Source organism: Nomascus leucogenys, chromosome 18 (assembly GCF_006542625.1).
Source record: "Nomascus leucogenys isolate Asia chromosome 18, Asia_NLE_v1, whole genome shotgun sequence".
Lineage (NCBI taxonomy): Eukaryota > Metazoa > Chordata > Mammalia > Primates > Hylobatidae > Nomascus > Nomascus leucogenys.
The window spans coordinates 22,191,570-22,211,471 of NC_044398.1; the positions used below are offsets into that span (position 1 = coordinate 22,191,570).

Genomic DNA, 19,902 nt, shown 5'->3' on the forward strand with positions numbered 1-19,902 from the left:
CCCGGCCCAGATACTTTTTCTAATTAAGAAAAATTACAGCCCTGATCATAGTAAGTCTTCCTATAGCCACCTCTAATAAGAAGGGAAACGTTTCAAATCACAAGCCAAGCTCTGAACTGTCATCTGAGGTATGTAGCTTCAATCAATACACAATATATCGCCATTCCAAGTACTAGCCAAAGAATTCAATTTGAAAGATTGCCACTGAATCCTATCAAAGTGAAGTCAAAAAAGTTTGTTTGAAAAAAGAATTTCACACTAAATACACATCCCCCAACATTTTTAAAGCTCTCACCCTGCATAGTTAAATCACCAGAAAGCATCACCACACCATTGGCTTAGATTCCCACTAAAATGTTTTTAATGGGTTATATTTAATGTTATATCTGCAATTTCCAAGGTCAACGGAAGAAAGACTCATATGAACAATGTTTTTATCTTCTGCAAAATTCCTGTTAAAGACACTGTCAATCATCATTCAGCATTCTTTATTAAGATTTACATGATAAACTTTTGATGGATTGAGAACCAGAAAAGGTTACTCTCCTGAAAAAACTGTTATACCGGGGTTGGCTTCACAAAACCTGAGTATACTTAACACTGTCGAACTATGCACTTAAAATGTTTATGATGGCAAATTTTATGTTGTATTTTACCACAACTGAAAATTTTTTAAACCATAAAAAAAAATTGTCATACTGCTTTTTATCAGACAAGAACTATACTAAGTGGTGTCTTTCTTTTTGTAATTTAGTTCAAGTACACTAGTGTCAGAAAATAGTATCAAACTTTAATGCTCAAGTACAATTATTATCTTACCTTGACTTTCAGGTAGAATTTTCTCCCTATACCATCCTTATGGTTTCTAAATCTCTGACTGTAACATTTCTTTTGTATACATGTCCTCACTCTTAACTACCTCAAATACTTGGAATTAGATGGGGTACTAAGAACAAAAAAAAATTAGAAAAATGAAACAGGGTCCAAAGCCTGCTTTATGAGCAGAAACACAAACTCTTTCAACCTACCCCTAACATTTATCAAGAGGGAGATTAAAGAGCAGGATAGAAATCCGATGGTTTGCCTGATAAACACTCTTTGTCTTGGTGGCCGAACAATTACATCTGGGACACCAGTAAGCAAATTACTTTCCAACTGATGACACGTGAGGCAATAATCAGGCATTAACATTTATTCATGGGTATTTTCTCTCCTCTTTCTAGTCCCTTTAAACTTCTTTGGTTTGACGTCAGGCCTGCTGGGAACACTGAGGCACAGGAGGGTGCTGCTGGGACTGAAGAAGAGCTGCACCATTTGTCAGACGCCATACTCATACTCAGAGCCAGTGCACGGTCTGTGTCCTACATCTCACAAAGAAAAGTCACCAGGGACACAGCCGGAGCTTTCGAATTTACTAAACACTGAATAATTCATTCAAAATCTATAGAGCTACAAGAGCCTTTCACCGAAAAATTGAAACAAAACTCCTGTTTTTGGTCTCATAGCATCCTTCAAATTAAAAAACTACTCCCAAATTTAAAATGAATACTCAACTACCCATTTCTTTAATATAGCCATATAGCTCCACAGTTTAAATCAAATTTCAATATAGCCACATTTATTTCAACACTCCAATTTTAAAAACCATCAAATTAAACTACAGCACACTATGTACAGGTCTGTTCATTTTTCAGTGTTTTCCTTTCATATTTTAATTTGGGACCACTACACCATAAAAGGTTCAGGTTAGAAATGCCATTATTTATGGACATTTTTTCTAAGTATACCAAGCACAAAGACTAAGGTCAAAGAGCAAGAAAAAATTCCATGATCCAATTTACTGATTTACTTATCAGAGCTTTAATAGAGGTACTCTTTTTGTTTTTTTTAAGAAGTAGTCTCTTCTCAGAGGTAAATCAATTGTGCACTTTTTAAACAAATGCATGTGACGGGGGAAATTAGGAGAAGGAAGTTGGGGAGGCTTGCTTTATTTTACTCGCTGCTTCCACATCTTTCCAGCTTTTTAAAAAGAGCATCTTTAAACAAATTTTTGCATGCACTGCAGATTTTTGGCAGGGTAACTCTGTCCTATTTCAAAAGCTTTGCTGAATTTGAAAAACTACAATTACTGTTTTCATACTGTCACGTCAAAAATTCTGAGGAACTATTAAGACTGCTCTTTATTCCCTAGGCACACTAACTCTGACATGCTTAAAAGGCTCAGATTTGGCATTTAATCACAAAAGGCACCAAGAGACATAAAAGGGAGGAACTCAGTTAAATCTTTGCATAGCTTAGGATAAAGCTTCAGTGATTAAAAACCTGTGACCTGATTTTCATAAGGTAAAAAGAACAAATACTTCTCTAAACAAATATTTCATCTACCTTTAAATTTTTTCTTTGCAGGATTATCCCAATGGCAGCCAAGGAAATGTAGCAGCTTTCAGTTTAGTTTAGCAAAAAGTAACCTGGGAATACATTAAAGTATCAGAACTGATCCTTAAACCAGGTAAAACTGCCCTGCTTTGTAAAATAAAGCATAATGTTTTGCTTTATATAAGGGAAACGGAAAGTATCTAATGACAAACACCAAATTATTTTGAATTTCAGGTAAGATCTAGAGAAAACAGATATGTCCATTACTGAGCAAAGAACATGACAAGAAGTGTTCTTTGCTCTCTGAGATTCAGAAAGGATAGAAGACTGTAAACCCTATCAGCTTATGATCTTGCTCAAGAAAAATAGTTTGTCTTTGAAACAATTAGTGGAAAAGGATAACTGGCCCATAAAGTGTTTGTATTACACAGTTTCTTTTTTTTTTTTTTTTTTTTTTTGAGATGGAGTCTCACTCTGTCGCCCAGGCTGGAGTGCAGTGGCGCAATCTCGGCTCACTGCAAGCTCCGCCTCCCAGGTTCACGCCATTCTCTTGCCTCAGCCTCCTGAGTAGCTGGGACTACAGGCGCCCACCACCACGCCTGGCTAATTTTTTGCATTTTTAGTAGAGACAAGGTTTCACCGTGTTAGCCAGCATGATCTCGATCTCCTGACCTCGTGATCCACCAGCCTCGGCCTCCCAAAGTGCTGGGATTACCACCGTGCTTGGCTACACAGTTTCATATACAACATAACTAGAGAAAAATTTTAGATCCTTTTACCTTGTTCTATCCAATGAACCTGGTAAACCATTTCTATAAGGCCATGTTAGAATAGCATGGGGCCTGCCTACAAGAATGGAATAAAAAAAACTATTTGAGTGAATTGGCTTTCACATTTCTCTCTTTTGTCAATCTTAAGTAAAAGGAAGAAAGTAAAGGGAAATAGGGGAAGATATGATTCTTTGAAATAAAGCTGTTATGTCAGATGTATGTGTAAATTAAAATTTTACAGTAAAAAAAGAATAACAACTCTGCCTTCAGAACAGTCATGCTTTCCCTGAGTCAAAACAGATCACTTAGACTGTTTCTGGTATCCCTTCTGAACTGGCTGGACATGGCAGCTCACGCCTGTAATCCCAGCACTTTTGAAGGCCGAAGCAGGAAAGTTGCTTGAGACCAGGAGTTTGAGACTAGCTAGCCTGGGTAACAGAGCAAGAGCCCGTCCCTGAAAAAAAAAAAAAAAAAAGTCATAAAAGAAGTTTTAATTTTTTAAAATTCTTACTGAATCAAATAAAATTATTTGTATTTAAAAAAAAAAAAAAAGAGGCCAGGCTTGGTTGCTCACACCTATAATCCCAGCACTTTGGGAGGCCAAGGCAGGCAGATCACAAGGTCAGGAGATCAAGACCATCCTGGCTAAAATGGTGAAACCCCATCTCTACTAAAAATACAAAAAATTAGCCGGGCGTGGTGGCGGGCACCTGTAGTCCCAGCTACTCCAGAGGCTGAGGCAGGAGAATGGCGAGAACCCGGCAGGCAGAGCTTGCAGTGAGCCGAGATTGCGCCACTGCACTCCAGCCTGGGCGACAGAGCAAGATTCCATCTCAAAAAAAAAAAAAAAAAAAAAAGAAAGAAAAAAAGTCAATATTTCTAAAATATAATGAAGACTTCCCTAGAGAATCGTGTTATAATGTTTGCACTCCAGCCTGGGCGACAGAGCGAGACTCCATCTCAAAAAAAAAAAAAGAAAGTCAGTGTTTCTAAAATATAATGAAGACTCTCCTAGAGAATCATGTTATAATATTTGAGTTACTGTAATAGACAGAATAATGACCCCCAAAGATGTTGATGTCCCACTCTCTAGAATTTATATTCTATCTTACAAGGCAAAGACATTTTTGTAGATGTGATTAAGGTTATGGAATCTGGTATGAGAGGTTAGCCTGGATTACCTGAGTGGGTTCCATCAAATCACATGAGTCCTTCCCATGTTACACACCCTCTGGTTCAAAAACAAGTCTGTAATACCAAAATGAAGCCAGCCCAGGTAGACCACCCAACCCCATCCCTGAGGATTACTCACTTAATGAATTCCTCTTTACACTGCTGTAGCATCTCACATGTCTGCTGGATCTCTTCCTCACTCAAAAGCACCAACATCCCAATAGTTAGATGAAGCTTTTTAGGATTCTGGAAAATGCTGCTGTCAACCCCATGATCCTGTTGTCAAAGGGAGAAAAACAAGAAACTCAGCCCATACAAAGGCAAATGGCAAGGACAAAATTGAGTCCCCAGAAATAAACCCACACATCTACAGCCAAGTGATTTTCCACAAGGTGCCAAGACCATTCAATAGAGAAAGTCTCCTCAATAAATGATGCTGGAACAATAGAATACCCACATGCAAAAGAATAAAGATAGACTACTACCTCCTACCATATAAAAAAATTAACAAAAATAGATCATGACCTGGAATTCGGCAATGGATTCTCAGATATGACACCAAAAACACGGATGACAAAAGAAAAAAATAAACGGGACTTCACCGAATTAAAAAACTTTTGTGCATCAAAGAACACTATCAGGAAAGTGAAAAGAAGCCTACAGAATGGCAGGAATATGTGCAAGTAATTTACCTGATAAGGGTCTAGTATCCGGAATATATAAAGAACTGTTCCAATTCAACAACGAAAAGACAATCTAATATTTTTATTTTTTAATTATTTATTTATTTTTGAGACAGAATCTCACTCTGTTGCCCAGGCTGGAAGGCAGTGGCGTGATCTTGGCTCACCGCAAGCTCCGCCTCCAGAGTTCATGCCATTCTCCTGCCTCCACCTCCCGAGTAGCTGGGACTACAGGCACCCACCACCACACCCAGCTAATTTTTTTGTATTTTTAGTAGAGAACGCGGTTCGCCGTTTTAGCCAGGATGGTCTCGATCTCCTGACCTCATGATCCACCCGCCTCAGCCTCCCAAAGTGTTGGGATTACAAGAGTGAGCCACCACGCCCGGCACAATTTTTTTTATTTTTTAAGAGACTGGGTCTTGCTCTGTCACCCAGGCTGGACTGCAGTGGCGCAATCACAGCTCACTGTAACCTCAAACTCCTGGACTCAAGCAATCCTCCTGCCTCAGCCTCCTACATAGCTGGGATTATGGGTGTGAGCCACAGAACCCAGTTGAACCCAATTTTAAAATGGGAAAAGGGGCCAGGCACGGTGGCTCACGCCTGTAATCCCAACATTTTGGGAGGCTGAGGCGGGCGGATCACTTGAGATCAGGAGTTCAAGACCAGCCTGACCAACATGGTGAAACCCCATCTCTACTAAAAATATAAAAATTAGGCCAGGTGCGGTGGCTCACGCCTGTAATCCCAGCACTTTGGGAGGCCAAGGGGGGCGGATCACGAGGTCAGGAGATCAAGACCACGGTGAAATCCCGTCTCTACTAAAAATACAAAAAATTAGCTGGGCGCAGTGGCGGGCGCCTGTAGTCCCAGCTACTTGGGAGGCTGAGGCAGGAGAATGGTGTGAACCCGGGAGGCGGACCTTGCAGTGAGCCAAGATCACGCCACTGCACTCCAGCCTGGGAGACAGAGCGAGACTCCGTCTCAAAAAAAAAAAAAAAAAAAATTAGCTGGGTGTGGTGGCAGGCGCCTGTAATCCCACATACTCGGGAGGCTGACACAGGAGAATCGCTTAAACCCAGGAGGCAGAGGTTGCAGTGAGCCAAGATCACACCATTGCACTCCAGCCTGAGTAACAAAATGAGACTCTGTCTCAAAAAAAAAAAAAAAAAAAAAAAAAAGGGAAAAGGACTGTAATAGACTTTTCTTCAAGGCAGAAATACAAATGGCTAACAAGCACATGAACATCATTAGTCACTTAGGGAAATGCAAATCAAAACCACTATGAGGTACCATTTCACACCCACTAAAAATCAAAATAATGGAAAATGACAAGTGCTGGTGAGGATGTATAGAAATTGGAACCCTCATACATTGTTGCTAGGAAGGTAAAATGACTCAGCCTCTGTGAAAAAGAGTTTGGCAGTTCCTCAAAAAGTTAAACATAGAATTACCATATGACCCAGCAATTCTACTCCTAGGTATATGCCTAAGAGAACTGAAAAAGGGACTCAAATACATGTACATGCATGTTTCCAGAAGCACTACTCACAATAGCCAAAAGATGGAAATAACCCAAATGTATATCAACAGATGAATGGATAAACAAACCGTGGTATATACACACAGTGGAATATTATTCAGCCTCAAAAAGGAATGAAATTCTGGCTGGCCGCGGTGGCTCACGCCTGTAATCCAGCACTTTGGGAGGCCGAGGCAGGCAGATCACCTGAGGTCAGGAGTTCAAGACCAGACTGACCAACATGGCAAAACCCTGTCTCTACTAAAAATACAAAAATTAGCTGGGTATGGTGGTGTGTGCCTATAATCCCAGCTACTAGGGAGGCTGAGGCAGGAGAATTGCTTGAACCCAGGAGGAAGAGGTTGCAGTGAGCCGAGATCGTGCTCCAGCCTGGGTGACAGAGTGAGACTCACTCCGTCTCCAAAAAAAAACTTTGGCTCTGGGAAGCACAAAAAGTAAATATACCTCATGAATCCCTAAAATTGAGGTGAAATTCGCATAATATAAAATTAACCATTTTAAAGTGTACAATACAGTGGTATTTATATTTAGTGTATTCAATGTTGTGCAACCACCAGCATCCTTTAGTAGCAAACTTTATCATCTGATAAAAGCATTCCATATCCATTTATTTATTTACTTTATTTATTTTTATTTTTATTTTTTGTGATGGAGTCTTGCTGTGTCATCCAGGCTAGAGTGCAATGGTGCAATCTTGGCTCGCTGCAACCTTTGCCTCCTGGGTTCAAGCAATTCTCCTGCCTCAGCCTCCTGAGTAGCTGGGATTACAGGAGCCTGCCACCACTCCTGGCTAATTTTTGGATTTTTTGTAGACGGGGTTTTACCATGTTGGACAGGCTGGTCTCCAACTCCTGACCTCAGGTGATCCGCCCATCTCAGCCTCCCAAAGTGCTGGGATCACAGGTGTGAGCCACCATGTCCAGCCCTCATACCCATTTAAATAAATAATCACTCCTCTTTCTCCACGCCCTATCCCCTGGTGACCTCTAGTTTGCTTTTTGTCTCTTTGGATTTATCTATTCTGGATATATTATATAGAAAGAATCATACAAAACAAGACCTCTGTGACCAGCTTCTTTTATTTTAGCATGATGTTTTCAAGGTTCATCCAAGCTGTAGCATTATCACTGCTTCACTCCTTTTTAGAGTTAAATAATATTTTAGTGTATGTATGTACCAAAATGTGTTTATTAATTCACCTATTGATAAAGATTTGGGTTTTTTGCAACTTTGCTATTAGGAATAATGCTGCTATAAACATTTGTGTACAAATTTCTGTGTTAACATATGTTTTCAGTTATTTGGGGTATATACCCAGGAGCAGAACTGCTGGGTCACATGGCAATTCTATGTTTAACTTTTGAGAAACCACCAAACCATTCTCTACATTGGCTGAACTAACAAACATTCCCAGCAGCAATGTATGAAGGTTCCTATTTCTCCACATCTTCACTGACACTTCGTTTTTAAAAAAAATGATCGTGATCCTTATGGGTATAAAGTGGTATTACATTGTGCTTTTGACTTGCATTTCACTAAAGATCAATGATGATGACATCTTTTCATGTGCTTTTTGGATATTTGTACATCTTCTTTGGAGAAATGTCTACTAAAATCTTTTGCCCATTTAAAAACTGTCTTTTTATTGTTGAGTTTTAAGAATTCTTTATAAATTATTGATACTATACCCATATCGGACCATGGGTCCCTTTTAAAGGAAGCTAGGTCTCAAATTTCATTAATCTCATTCTGCAAATGAAAACAAGAAAAAAAAAGTTGAAGCTCTTTTTTTTTTTTTTTGAGACGGAATTTCACTCTTGTTGCCCAGGCTGGAGTACAACGGCGCAATCTTGGCTCACCGCAACCTCCGCCTCCCAGGTTCAAGTGATTTGCCTGCCTCAGCCTTCCTGAGTAGCTGGGATTACAGGCATGCGCCACCATGCCCGGCTAATTTTGTGTTTTTAGTAGAGACGGGGTTTCTCCATGTTGGTCAGGCTGGTCCCAAACTCCCGACCTCAGGTGATCCGCCCGCCTCAGCCTCCCAAAGTGCTGGGATTACAGGCATGAGCAACCGCGCCCGGCCAAGTTGAAGCTCTTCTATTCCAACAAGAATGAAACAGGAATCCTATTGCTGAATTGCAAGTTATTGTATAATCAGGTCTCTGGCCTAATAAAATGCTCCAAAGGCAGAGAAAGGTATTTTATCAAATGTGAATAGTTTACATCCTGTTCTTGGCTTACTTAAGGCTTACTGCCTAATATTTGCCTTGGCAACAGTAGTTAGTTGATTCTTCATTTTCTAAGTGTTAATGGAGCTTGAGCTATTTTTACATCTGATGAAAAGTTTTGTGATTCCACACATCAACCCAAATTGCCTCATTTAATGAAAGTGATTGTAAGGAACAATCAGCTTTAAATGTGTCAAGGAAGGCTAAGTGCAAGGCTTATCGCCCCAGCTTCTCTAATCCATGGCCTGCCACATTAGAAAAGGCATGCAAAGCCCCTCAAATGATTTTAATATGCACAACTCCATCCCAAACTACAATTGAGAATTGCTCCCCAGCAATAATGGTAATATTTGTTGGGCCCTTGCTCTGCTCCAAACATTTTCTATGCAATGTATAGACAAATATCTTATGAGGGAAGCACTATTATCATCCATACTTTACAGATGAGGAAACTGAGGGACTGAGAAATTAAGCCACTTTCCCAAGGTAACATTGCTAGGAAAAGATGAAGTCAAAATTCAAACCCAGGCAGTCAGGCCCTAAAGCCTATACTTTTGATCAATATTATATACATAGCCTTCCTAGTAATAGTTGCCCAAAGTGGGCTAGGACCATAGGACCACTACCCAGAGGCAAGTCCTTATGCATTTCAACACAGCTCACTCAATAAATGGATCTCATCACTAAATTAGGCCTGAGAATAAAGAGAATCTCATAATTCTATGAAAGGAAAGTGGTTTTAACATCTGCCTTTTCTAGCTAGGCACATTGGCTCATGCCTGAAATCTCAGCACTTTGGGAAGCCAAAGCGGAAGGATCGCTTGAGGCCAGGAGTTCAAGACCAGCCTCGGCAACTTAGACCAGTTCAAGACCAGCCTAGCAAACATGTTTCTTTTTGTAGAGAAAAAAACAACATAATTGAGTTTCTCTACAAAAAAGAAAAAAAAAAACACAATATCTGCCTTTTTTTAGATATGACACCAAAAGCATAATCCATAAAAGAAAAAAAAATGGATAAAGTGAACTTAATCAAAATTTAAAACTTGTGCTTCAACAGATACCATCAAGAAAATGAAAAGATAAGCCACAGAGAAAAATATTTGGGAGAAAAACATTTGCAAATCCTATGTCTGATAAATATAAACAAAAAAAATTCTTAAAGTTCAACAATAAAAAGATACATAATCCAATTTTAAAATAAGCTAAAGATTTGAACAGATATTTTCCCAAAGAGGATATACTAATGGCTAATAAACTTATGAAAAGAGGCTCAACATCATTAGTCATTAAAGAAACACAAATCAAAACCAAAATGAGATACCACCTCACACCCATCAGAATTATTATTATCAAAAAGATAAACAATAATAAGTGTAGATGAGGATATGGAAAAACTGAGCAGCCACTTTGTAAAATATAAATTTGTAAAATGGCACGGCCCCTTTGGAAAACAGTTTGGCAGTTACTCAAAAATTCATACAAAAAAATACAACGCAGCCATTTCACTCCTAGGATTCTACCCAACGAAATGAAAACAAAGACCCACCTCAAGATGTGTACATGAATCTCACAGCAGTATTAGTTATAATAGCCAAAGAGTAGGAACAATCCACAAGTCCACCAACTGGTGAATGAATAAACAAAATGTAGGCTGGCCATATATGCAACACTATTCGGAAATCAAAAGTAATGAACTACTAACACATGCAAAAATACAGATAAACCTCAAAATATTATGCTAAATAAAAGAAGCCAGATGCAAAAGACCACGTATTATATGATTCTATCTATATGAAATGTCCAGAAAGGACAAACCTAAAGAGACTGAAAGCAGGTTAATAGTTGCCTGTGGTGAGGAGTGGGGCGGCAAACAGGCACAAGGGATCTTTTTAGGGTGATGGAAATGTTCTAAAGCTGAATTGTGGTAATGATTGCACAACTCTGTAAATTTATTTAAAATCACTAAATTGTACACTTAAAATGAATTAATTTTATGGTTGTAAGTTATACCTTAATGAAGCTGTTAAATAAGTTGTGTCTACGTCTTTTATTTATTTATTTTTTTAAGACAAGGTCTCCTCTGTCACCCAAGCTGGGGTGCAGTGGCATGATCATGAATCCTGCAGCCTCAAACTCCTGGCCTCAAGCGATCCTCTCTCCTCAGCCTCCCAGTGGCTGGGACTACAAGCTCACATCACCACACCTAGCTAATTTTTTTTTAAATTTTTGTAGAAATGGGGTCTCATTATGTTGCCCAGGCTGGTTTCAAACTCCTGGCCTTAAGCAGGCCTCCCACCTGAAGCTACCACACCTGGCTAGCTCACTGGCGGTGGCTCACGCCTGTAATACCAGCACTTTGGGAGGCTGAGGCAGGGGGATCACGAGGTCAGGAGATCAAGACCATCCTGTCTAACACGGTGAAACCCTGTCTCTACTAAAAATACAAAAAAATTAGCTGGGCATGGTGGCACACGCCTGTAGTTCCAACTACTCAGGAGGCTGAGGCAGGAGAATTGCTTGAACCTGGGAGGTGGAAGTTGCAGTGAGCTGAGATCATGCCATTGCACTCCAGCCTGGGTGACAGAGCGAGATTCCATCTCAAAAAAATAAATAAACAAATAAATAAAATACTTTTAAAAATCAAAGAAAAAACTCAAAATGCTATTGAACAATAGGCAAAAGACAGACACTTCACAAGAATAAAGATATAAAAATGACTTGAACATGTAGAAAGACATACAATTTTGCTCATTTAAAAAATGCAAATTAAAACTACACTGAATACCATTTCTCACCCATCAAGCTGACAAAAATTCAAAAGCTTCACAATACACTCTGTTGGAGAGGCTGTAGGGACATGGGCACTTTCATACATTGCTAGCAGAAATGCAAAATGGTACAATTCTTGTGGAGGGAAATTTGGCAATATCTAATAAAACAAAAGACACCATAAATAAGTATTTACCAATTGACCCAATGCTCTGGACTGAATTGTGTCCCCCCTAAATTCATATGCTGAAGCCCTTCCACTCTATGTAAATGTATTTGGAGACAGGGCCTTTTGGGGATAAAGTTAAACAAGGCCATAATGGTGGGGCCCTAATCCAACAGGACTGGTATCTTTATTCAGAAGAAGAAACACCATGAGTGAGAAAGCACAGAGAAAAGGCCGGCAAAGAGAAACAGTCACATGAGGACACAGCAAGCAGGTGGCCATCTGCAAGCCAGGAAGAGGCTATAGCAGAAAGCAACCCTGCCAGCACCTTGATCTTAGTCTTCCAGCTTCAAGAGCTAAGAGAAAACAAATTTCTATTGTTGAAGCCACCCAGTCTGTGGTATTCTATGACAGCAGCCTGAGCAGATTAATATATCCAACAATCCTACTTCTAGGAATTTATCCTGAAGATACAACAACATAAAATATGTATGCGTGAGGTTAGACATTACAGCATTACTGCAAAACACTTAAATGCTCAAGTATAGAATGGTTGAAAACTATGTATAAATACATGTATAAAATGATCTAGAGTGATTTTTCAGGACCTATTATTAAATGAGAAAAGCAAAGTGCAGGACAGGGCGGGGTGCCTCACACCTGCAATCCCAGCACTTTGGGAGGCCAAGGTGGGCAGATCACTTGAGACCAGCCCCAGTAACTCTACACAAGCAATACAAAAATTAGCCAGGTGTGGTGGCACATGCATACTGGTAGTTCCAGCTACTCAGAAGGCTGAAGTGGGAGGATCACTTGAGTCCCAGAGGTCGGGGCTACAGTGAGCTGTGATAGTGCCACTGCACTCCAGCCTGAGCGACAGAGCAAGACCCTGTCTCAAAAAAAAAGACAAGTGCAGAAGAGCTTCTATACTTGCTACCATTTGTTTAAGAAAGAAGGGAAAATAAGAAAACATACATTAATATATATATGCTTATTTTTACAAAAACAAACAGGACAAATAAACCAGAAAACAATGATATTGGTCACCCACAAGGGGTGAAGGAGAAAGGGGCAGAAAGAATACAAGAATGTGTGACACTTCTGGGTATGTATGCCTCTTACATAGCTTTGGCTTTTGGAAGCACGTTAATGGTCTACATATTCAAACATAAAATAAACAAGTATGGAAACAGGAAAGAAACCTAATTTGAAAGTAAACTAAAAATAAACCCAACTGTATTTTAAATGAATATCAAATCCACACTAGAGGGGGTTAAAAAAGAATCAACAAACACAAGGCCGGGCGTGGTGGCTCATGCCTGTAACCCCAGCACTTTGGGAGGCCAAGGCGGGCAGGCGGATCACCCAAGGTCAGGAGTTCGAGACTAGCCTGGCCAACATGGCAAAACCCCATCCCTACTAAAAATACAAAAATCAGCCAGGTATGGTGGCACTCGCCTATAATCCCAGCTACTTGGGAGACTGAGGCAGGAGAATCGCTTGAACCTGGGAGGAGGAGGTTGCAGTGAGCCGAGATCACGCCACTGCATTCCAGCCTGGGCAACAGAGTGAGACTCTGTCTCAAAAAAAAAAAAACAATATTTGACTTCACATCACAGTTTCGGGTAGGGTTAGGGGGAGGACTGCAAACAAATCCTCAATTCTATTTTATTTGGTTTATTTTTGTAGAGGTATAGGCAAAGCAAATCCAAACTATTTTAGAGGTATTACAGGACTGAGCAAATGAGTAAAGGTGTTGATGATGCTGGAAGCCAGTGTTCTTGCTGTGGAAGGAGGGACATACTAATACGAAACAGGGAAGAGCAAGAAAGAACCCTGTGGGGACAGACTGAAATTGGAGCTATCTGTGTGAACTCTTGATTTCTAAACTACGTACATGCATGAATAGGTGCCCATGTATATGCATGTATATGTATGTTGTGTATGTTTGCATATATTTCCTAGATCTGTCACACTGATTGACATCCCGAGCATGTGTGGCATCCATGTCTAGCCCTAACACCACCTCCCACTAAAAAGAACCAGGGCTCCTTGGAAAAATGTCTGATTCCAGGGCTGGAACATCGAAGTAAAAGACGAGCCTGGAACAGCTTTTTATGCCAAAAAGCGTGGAAACACTAAAAAGAAAAGGTAGAGGGGAGTAGGTATGTCACCAACATAGGAACCAGCTTGAAGGAAGCCCCACTGGTTAAATCGGGGACGGTTTGAGCACCAAAATAATTAATAAAGTGTAACAAACTACTGAAAAAATAGAAATGTATTATTCTGTATCAGTGATTGATAAACTGATAGATGAGAAGGGAGAGTTGTTTCTTACAGTAGAATACCAAATGCCAACTGATCAACAGAGAAAACACTAGAGTTGGAAAATTATAATTTTGTAACTATAATAGCAAAATTCATGGCCGGGCATGGTGGCTCATGCCGGTAATCCCAGCACTTTGGGAGGCCAAGGCGGGCAGATCACCTGAGATCAGGAGTTCAAGACCAGCCTGGCCAACATGGTGAAACCCCATCTCTACTAAAAACACAAAAATTAGCAGGGCATGGTGTCACGTGCCTATAATCCCAGCTACTCAAGAAGCTGAGGCAGGAGAATTGCTTGAACTCAGGATGCACAGGTTGCAGTGAGACAAGATCGTGCCATTGCACTACAGCCTAGGCGACAAGAGCAAAACTCCGTCTCAAAAAAAAAAAAAAATTCAGGCAAGAATCATTAAAGGATGTTAAATCTAAGGAGAAATTTTGTTGAGGAGTAGAATGTTTGCATAGTCTTAAAATGTCCTCTTACAGATTGCTTACCGGTTGAAAGGTAAAACTATAGTAACTATGAAGAAATTAATCAACACTGACTGGATGGTGTCAAAATTAACATCACCAACAAGGGACACTGTATACTCTAAGAAGGACACATCATCACTTATGCAATGCTCCATCCAGGAATGCCTAAGTCTACTCATAAGGAAATGCCAGACAGATCAAAAGTGAGAAGCATTCTATTTAAAAGGCCAACGTCAAGAAAGACAAAGAGCCGGTGTGGCACCACGCACCTGGAATCCTGGCTACTCAGGAGTATCACTTGAGCCCAGGAGTTCAAGGTGCAGTGGTGCTCACACCACCGCACTACACCCTGGGTGACAGCAGAGTGAGACTCTATCTCAAAAAAAAGAAAAAAAAAAAAAAAAAAAGAAAGGCAGACAAAGAAAGCCTGTGGAAATGTTCCAGATTCAAGGAGGCTAGAAACATGACAGTTAAATACAACACCTAATCCTAGACTGAATCCCAAACTAGAGAGGGAAAAAATGCTACAAAGGATATTATTGGATTAAGTGAAAAAATTCGAACATGGATGGTAAATTAGATAAAACTATCAATGTTAAATGTATTGAGGTTGAGAACTATAATATTATTATGCATAAAAAAAATTTTGCCAGACACAGTGGTGCACGCCTATAGTCTCAGCTGCTCAGGAGGCTGAGGTGGAGGGGATAGCTTGAGACCAGGAATTCAAAACTAGCCTGGACAACATAGCAAGACCCCACCCCCCCAATATTTTTAATTAAAATATTTTGAAATATTTTGGATTAAAGGGCTATGACATGTGCAACTCACTCTAAAGCAGTTCAGAAAGATAAAAATGGAATACTAAAACAAATCGTGATATATTAACAATAGGTGAATCTGAATAAAGGATACTATTCTTTTCTTCAACTTTTCTGTGAGTTTAAAACTACTTCCTGTATAAATTCTCTATTGGTGCTATAACAAATTACCACAAACTTTGTGGCTTACAACAATACGAACTTATCCTACCATCTTCTGGAGGTCAGAAGTCTAACATGAGTCAGCAGGGCTGCATTCCTTGCGGAGGCTCCAGGGCAAATCATTTCCTTGACCTTTCTAGCTTCTAGAGGCTACCTGAATGTCTTGGCTCAGAGTCACATCACTCTAATCTCCACTTTAATCGTCACCTCTCCTTCTCTGACTCTGACCTTCCTGACTTCCTCTTTTTTTCTCAGACGGAGTCTTGCTCTGTCGCCCAGGCTGGAGTACAATGGCAAGACCCCGGCTCACTGCAACCTCCGCCTCCTGGCTTCAAGCTATTCTCCTGCCTCAGCCTGCTGAGTAGCTGGGATTATAGGCACCCGCCACCGCATCCGGCTAATTTTGTAGACATGGGGTTTCACCATGTTGGCCAGGCTGATCTCCAACTCCTGACCTCAAGTGATCTGCCCACCTCGGCCTCCCAAAGTGCTGGGATTACATGCGTGAGCCACCGCGCCCAGCCTGACTCCCTCTTATAAAGACCCATCTCAACATCCTTAACTTTATCACATCTCAAAGTCTCTTTTGCCATAAAAGGTAATAGTCACCGGTTTTGCGATTAGGATGTGAATATCTTTGGAGGGCCATTGTTCTGCCTGTCACATGCCCCCTTCGCAAAATGTTTTTTAAGGCATCTTTGGGGAAATACACTTGGGTGATAAAACTAAAGAAAACAAAGGATGTGATTACTGTAAAAGTTGGGACAGTGGTTACCCTTTAGGGGAAGAAGACAAAGGCAAGACAAGGAAGTCTAGGGTGCTGATAAGATTGTATTTCCAGCCTGCACCGTGGTTATAAAACATCCATTTGTTCTGTATCGTCTTCTGATGTGTGTTACATTTAACAATTTTGAAGTTTTTTAAGAAAAACTCTAAGCACAAGGCTGGGTGCAGTGGCTCACACCTGTAATCCCAGCACTTTGGGAGGCCGAGGCAGGCGGATCATGAGGTCAGGAGATCGAGACCAGCCTGGGTAACATGGTGAAACCCCGTCTCTACTAAAAATACAAAAAATTAGCCGGGCCTAGTGGTGCACGCCTGTAATCCCAGCTACTTCGAGGGCTGAGGCAAGAAAATCGCTTGAACCCATTAGGCGGAGGTTGCAGTGAGCCAAGATTGCACCACTGCACTGCTGTCTGGGCAAAAGAGCAACTCAGTCTCAAAAAAAAAAAAAAGGAAAAACTCTAAGCACAAATAAAAGAGGAAGCAGTTTGTTTTTAAGCTTTTATAGATATTGGGCTTTTTTTTTCTTTTTTTCTTTTTCTTTTGTAGAAATGGGGTTGCACTATGTTGACAAGGCTGGTCTTGAACTCCTGGCCTCAAGTGATCCGCTGGCCTCAGCCTCCCAAAGCGCTGGGATTACAGGCATGAGCCACTGCACCCAGCCCAATGTTGAGACTTTTTAAAGGTAAAATTACACTAGTTCCTCTAAAAATATATATTTTTTAATATTATATATAATATTTATATATTTTTTATATTATATATTTATATATTTTTATATTATATATATATTTTTATATTATACATATTTTTTTATATTATATGTTTTTTATATATAAAATACAGTGACTAGAGAGAGAAAAACAAGGGAAAGAAATGCCCTGTCACTGGCATGCCAAATCAAGACTTAACTAGTAGAGCCAGACTCAATTCTAAAGGCCTGAAAGTGCACACAAGTACCTTTCTAGACCTAGAAATGACTAGGAAACATAAGAGGAAAATGGCCTAATGGTTTAACATTTCCAGCCAACTATCTCAGTCACTTTGATACTCCATTGCTCTTTCTTCCTTTTTCTTTCTCTTTATTCTTCAACTTTCTCTTGCATAAATTTGCCCTAATACCCGGCTAGAAAAAGGAAGTTCTACAACTTTGCTTTCCCTGCCTTACCCTTTGGGAGCCTAGCACTCTAGTCAACTTGAGTTTACTTGCCAAGAAAACACCGAGTACTGGGAAACAAAACACACAGAAGGCAATGGAGCAAGACAAGGTACAGACAGGACACCTAAGGGTCACAGGATCTAAAGCCCTTTTTGGAATTATGAGTCATAAGGGTTCAAATAATCCTTAACTCTACCGTAGACTATATAATTTACAAGTAACTCCACTGGACAGTGTTTTAATGAATGAAGAAACGCTCTAAATTCTGCCCTACCTCATAATGCCATCTACCAAGAGAAACTTTTCTCTTACTGAATTATCTAAATTTAATTTGGAACCAAACAATCTTCAAGGCAATAGCATAAATCTCTAGAGCCACTGTTTTTCTTTGCTCGGAATATATCATATTCCTGCCACAAGCCCATTCACTGAGATGAATGAAGACCAACCACCATCAAATTCTTTACTGCAGGGGTTTAATTACACTGGGCCCTGCTCCAAGTTCGCCATTACTTGGAGCTGGAACTATCTTACTCCATTAGGTTGGCCACCCAGGCTGGCGCCTGAAAGTTCTAATGGTATTGACCTTCCACCCAGCAGGGAGAAGCAAAGGGTGAAGTAACAGGAATTTCCTGGGGCAGTTTTGTTTATGAAAATAAACATATTTCTTTATAGCTAAGTCACAATATCACTGAGCCTCAGTTTCTTTCTTGTTAAATAAGGCCTCATCCATGCATGCAAAAGCTTCCTCTAAAGAAAACTTATGTACATGCCTAAGTCACAGTTCACCGAGTTCAAGGTCATGTCCTGACTCATCAGTCCTGGGTGTACGGACCTTAGCCCTCTCATTCAAACTGCAGCTCATGATTTACCACTAGCAGTCACCACATCATCACAGGCCCTTCACTGGTATCACTTTTAATCCAGTACCCTGGGTTCGAGTGGGGCAGAACTGCTAATAATACTATCAGTAGGAACAATTAACAAGACATAATAAAATCTATAGATATCAAGCTTGGGGAAAAGGCCAGTAGAAAGCAGTATGGATTAGCCCATCATGAAACATTCTCTGCTTCCTTAAAGCTCAACCATCCTTTCCATGAGATGGGATATAACACAGGTGCAACTGCCAGCGCTGTCAGCAAGTAGAAGGGAGGCCTCTCTCCAGACATAGACCTGTAAGCTCACACTCCACTACATGATAGTGAAGAATCTGATCCAAATGTGTAGCACCCAGAATGTAAATAATTTATAGCCCTTTGCCTTGATGGTACATGCCAATTGTCAGAGACAAAAAATAATTCTCAAATCATATTCACATATATCATCTTTTAGGAACTCCAGGTATAACAAAGGTTTGTGCCTTTAACCTGGAGTAGAGAGCCTAGGGTTCTAATTCTAACTTTGTCACAAACCAGCTGTAATTAGGCAAGTCATGTCACTTCTCTAGCCTCGGCTTCCTCCTCTGTAAAATAAGGGAGGTGGCCTGGTTTACCTGTAAGTCAAAGGACCTACAAACTTTTTACATGTTCCCACAAAACCTAAATAATTATCTGCTAACAAAATAGATTATGTGTGAGGGATCTACCAATTCACTTTCTGATATTCTATGCAAAGAAAAAGAGAAAATATGCATGCTTCCCCTATACTCGTTCTTACTTTTTTTATGGCCAAATCCTGTAGAATTGTTTCTGGGCAGGTGATATGAAGTTCATTCATAAAAAGAAGTTATTTAAATAAGGCAAAGTGATGAAAAGAGAAGCTGGCTGTGCAACCAGACAGGCCTATGTTCAAATTCTGCCACCTATCAGCAGCATGACCCTAGGCGAGTTACTCAGTTGCTATGAAGCTTAATTTCATCATCTATAAAACAGACAATACTTCTGTCTCAGGTTTTGCTCTGTGGATTAAATGAAACACATATGAAGTCTCTGGCACACAGTAGTATGAAATAAATACAAGCCTCCCCCTCTTCCTTTTTACATGACTGTGCAGCAGTAGACAAATGCCATCTTTGCTCTCCCTTTTAAAGCAGTACTGGAAGCTAAATTAGGCTCTGCAGAGTCATTTCCATTATTCTTTAAGAATGTTCAGAAAAGCTGACTTTGATTTGCAAGTCACTATGTGTTATTAATGAAATACTGTCTTAAGCTGTATAAGCTTTAGAAAAAAGGGTTTTGTTTCTCCTGGCTTACAAATTCTATTTATTCATACATAATTACAAGAAAGTGGAGAGGTTCTTAAAACGTGGACAAACATTCAAGCATGGGCTTTTACATTGACCAGAGAAAAGAACTTCTCATGCATTGTCTAAAGATCTTTACCAATTAAAGAGGAGTGAAGAGCATCTCCCCTCACTAAAGGATGCACCACCCCACTTACCTTAGATGAGCACAAAGAATCCTTCAGCCTACTCCTCTAAAAGCTTCACTATTCCTCCATAGTTACTTGAAAGCACTAGTTA

The 19,902-nt window shown here is 40.1% G+C and overlaps 1 protein-coding gene across 4 annotated transcripts in view; it reads right to left on the reverse strand.

Moving 5' to 3' along the window:
- Nucleotides 1-19,902, reverse strand: part of ASCC1 (activating signal cointegrator 1 complex subunit 1) — a 126,066-nt gene that overhangs the window by 62,654 nt on the left and 43,510 nt on the right. For all 4 annotated transcript variants that reach the window (XR_004026665.1, XM_003271218.3, XM_030797667.1 and 1 more), the window contains exon 6: nt 4,459-4,595. Coding sequence is in view for 3 of the 4 variants with exons in the window: in XM_003271218.3 (XP_003271266.1) it covers nt 4,459-4,595 (137 nt within the window). In the remaining variant the exon portion in view is untranslated. The remainder of the gene's footprint in view (nt 1-4,458; nt 4,596-19,902) is intronic.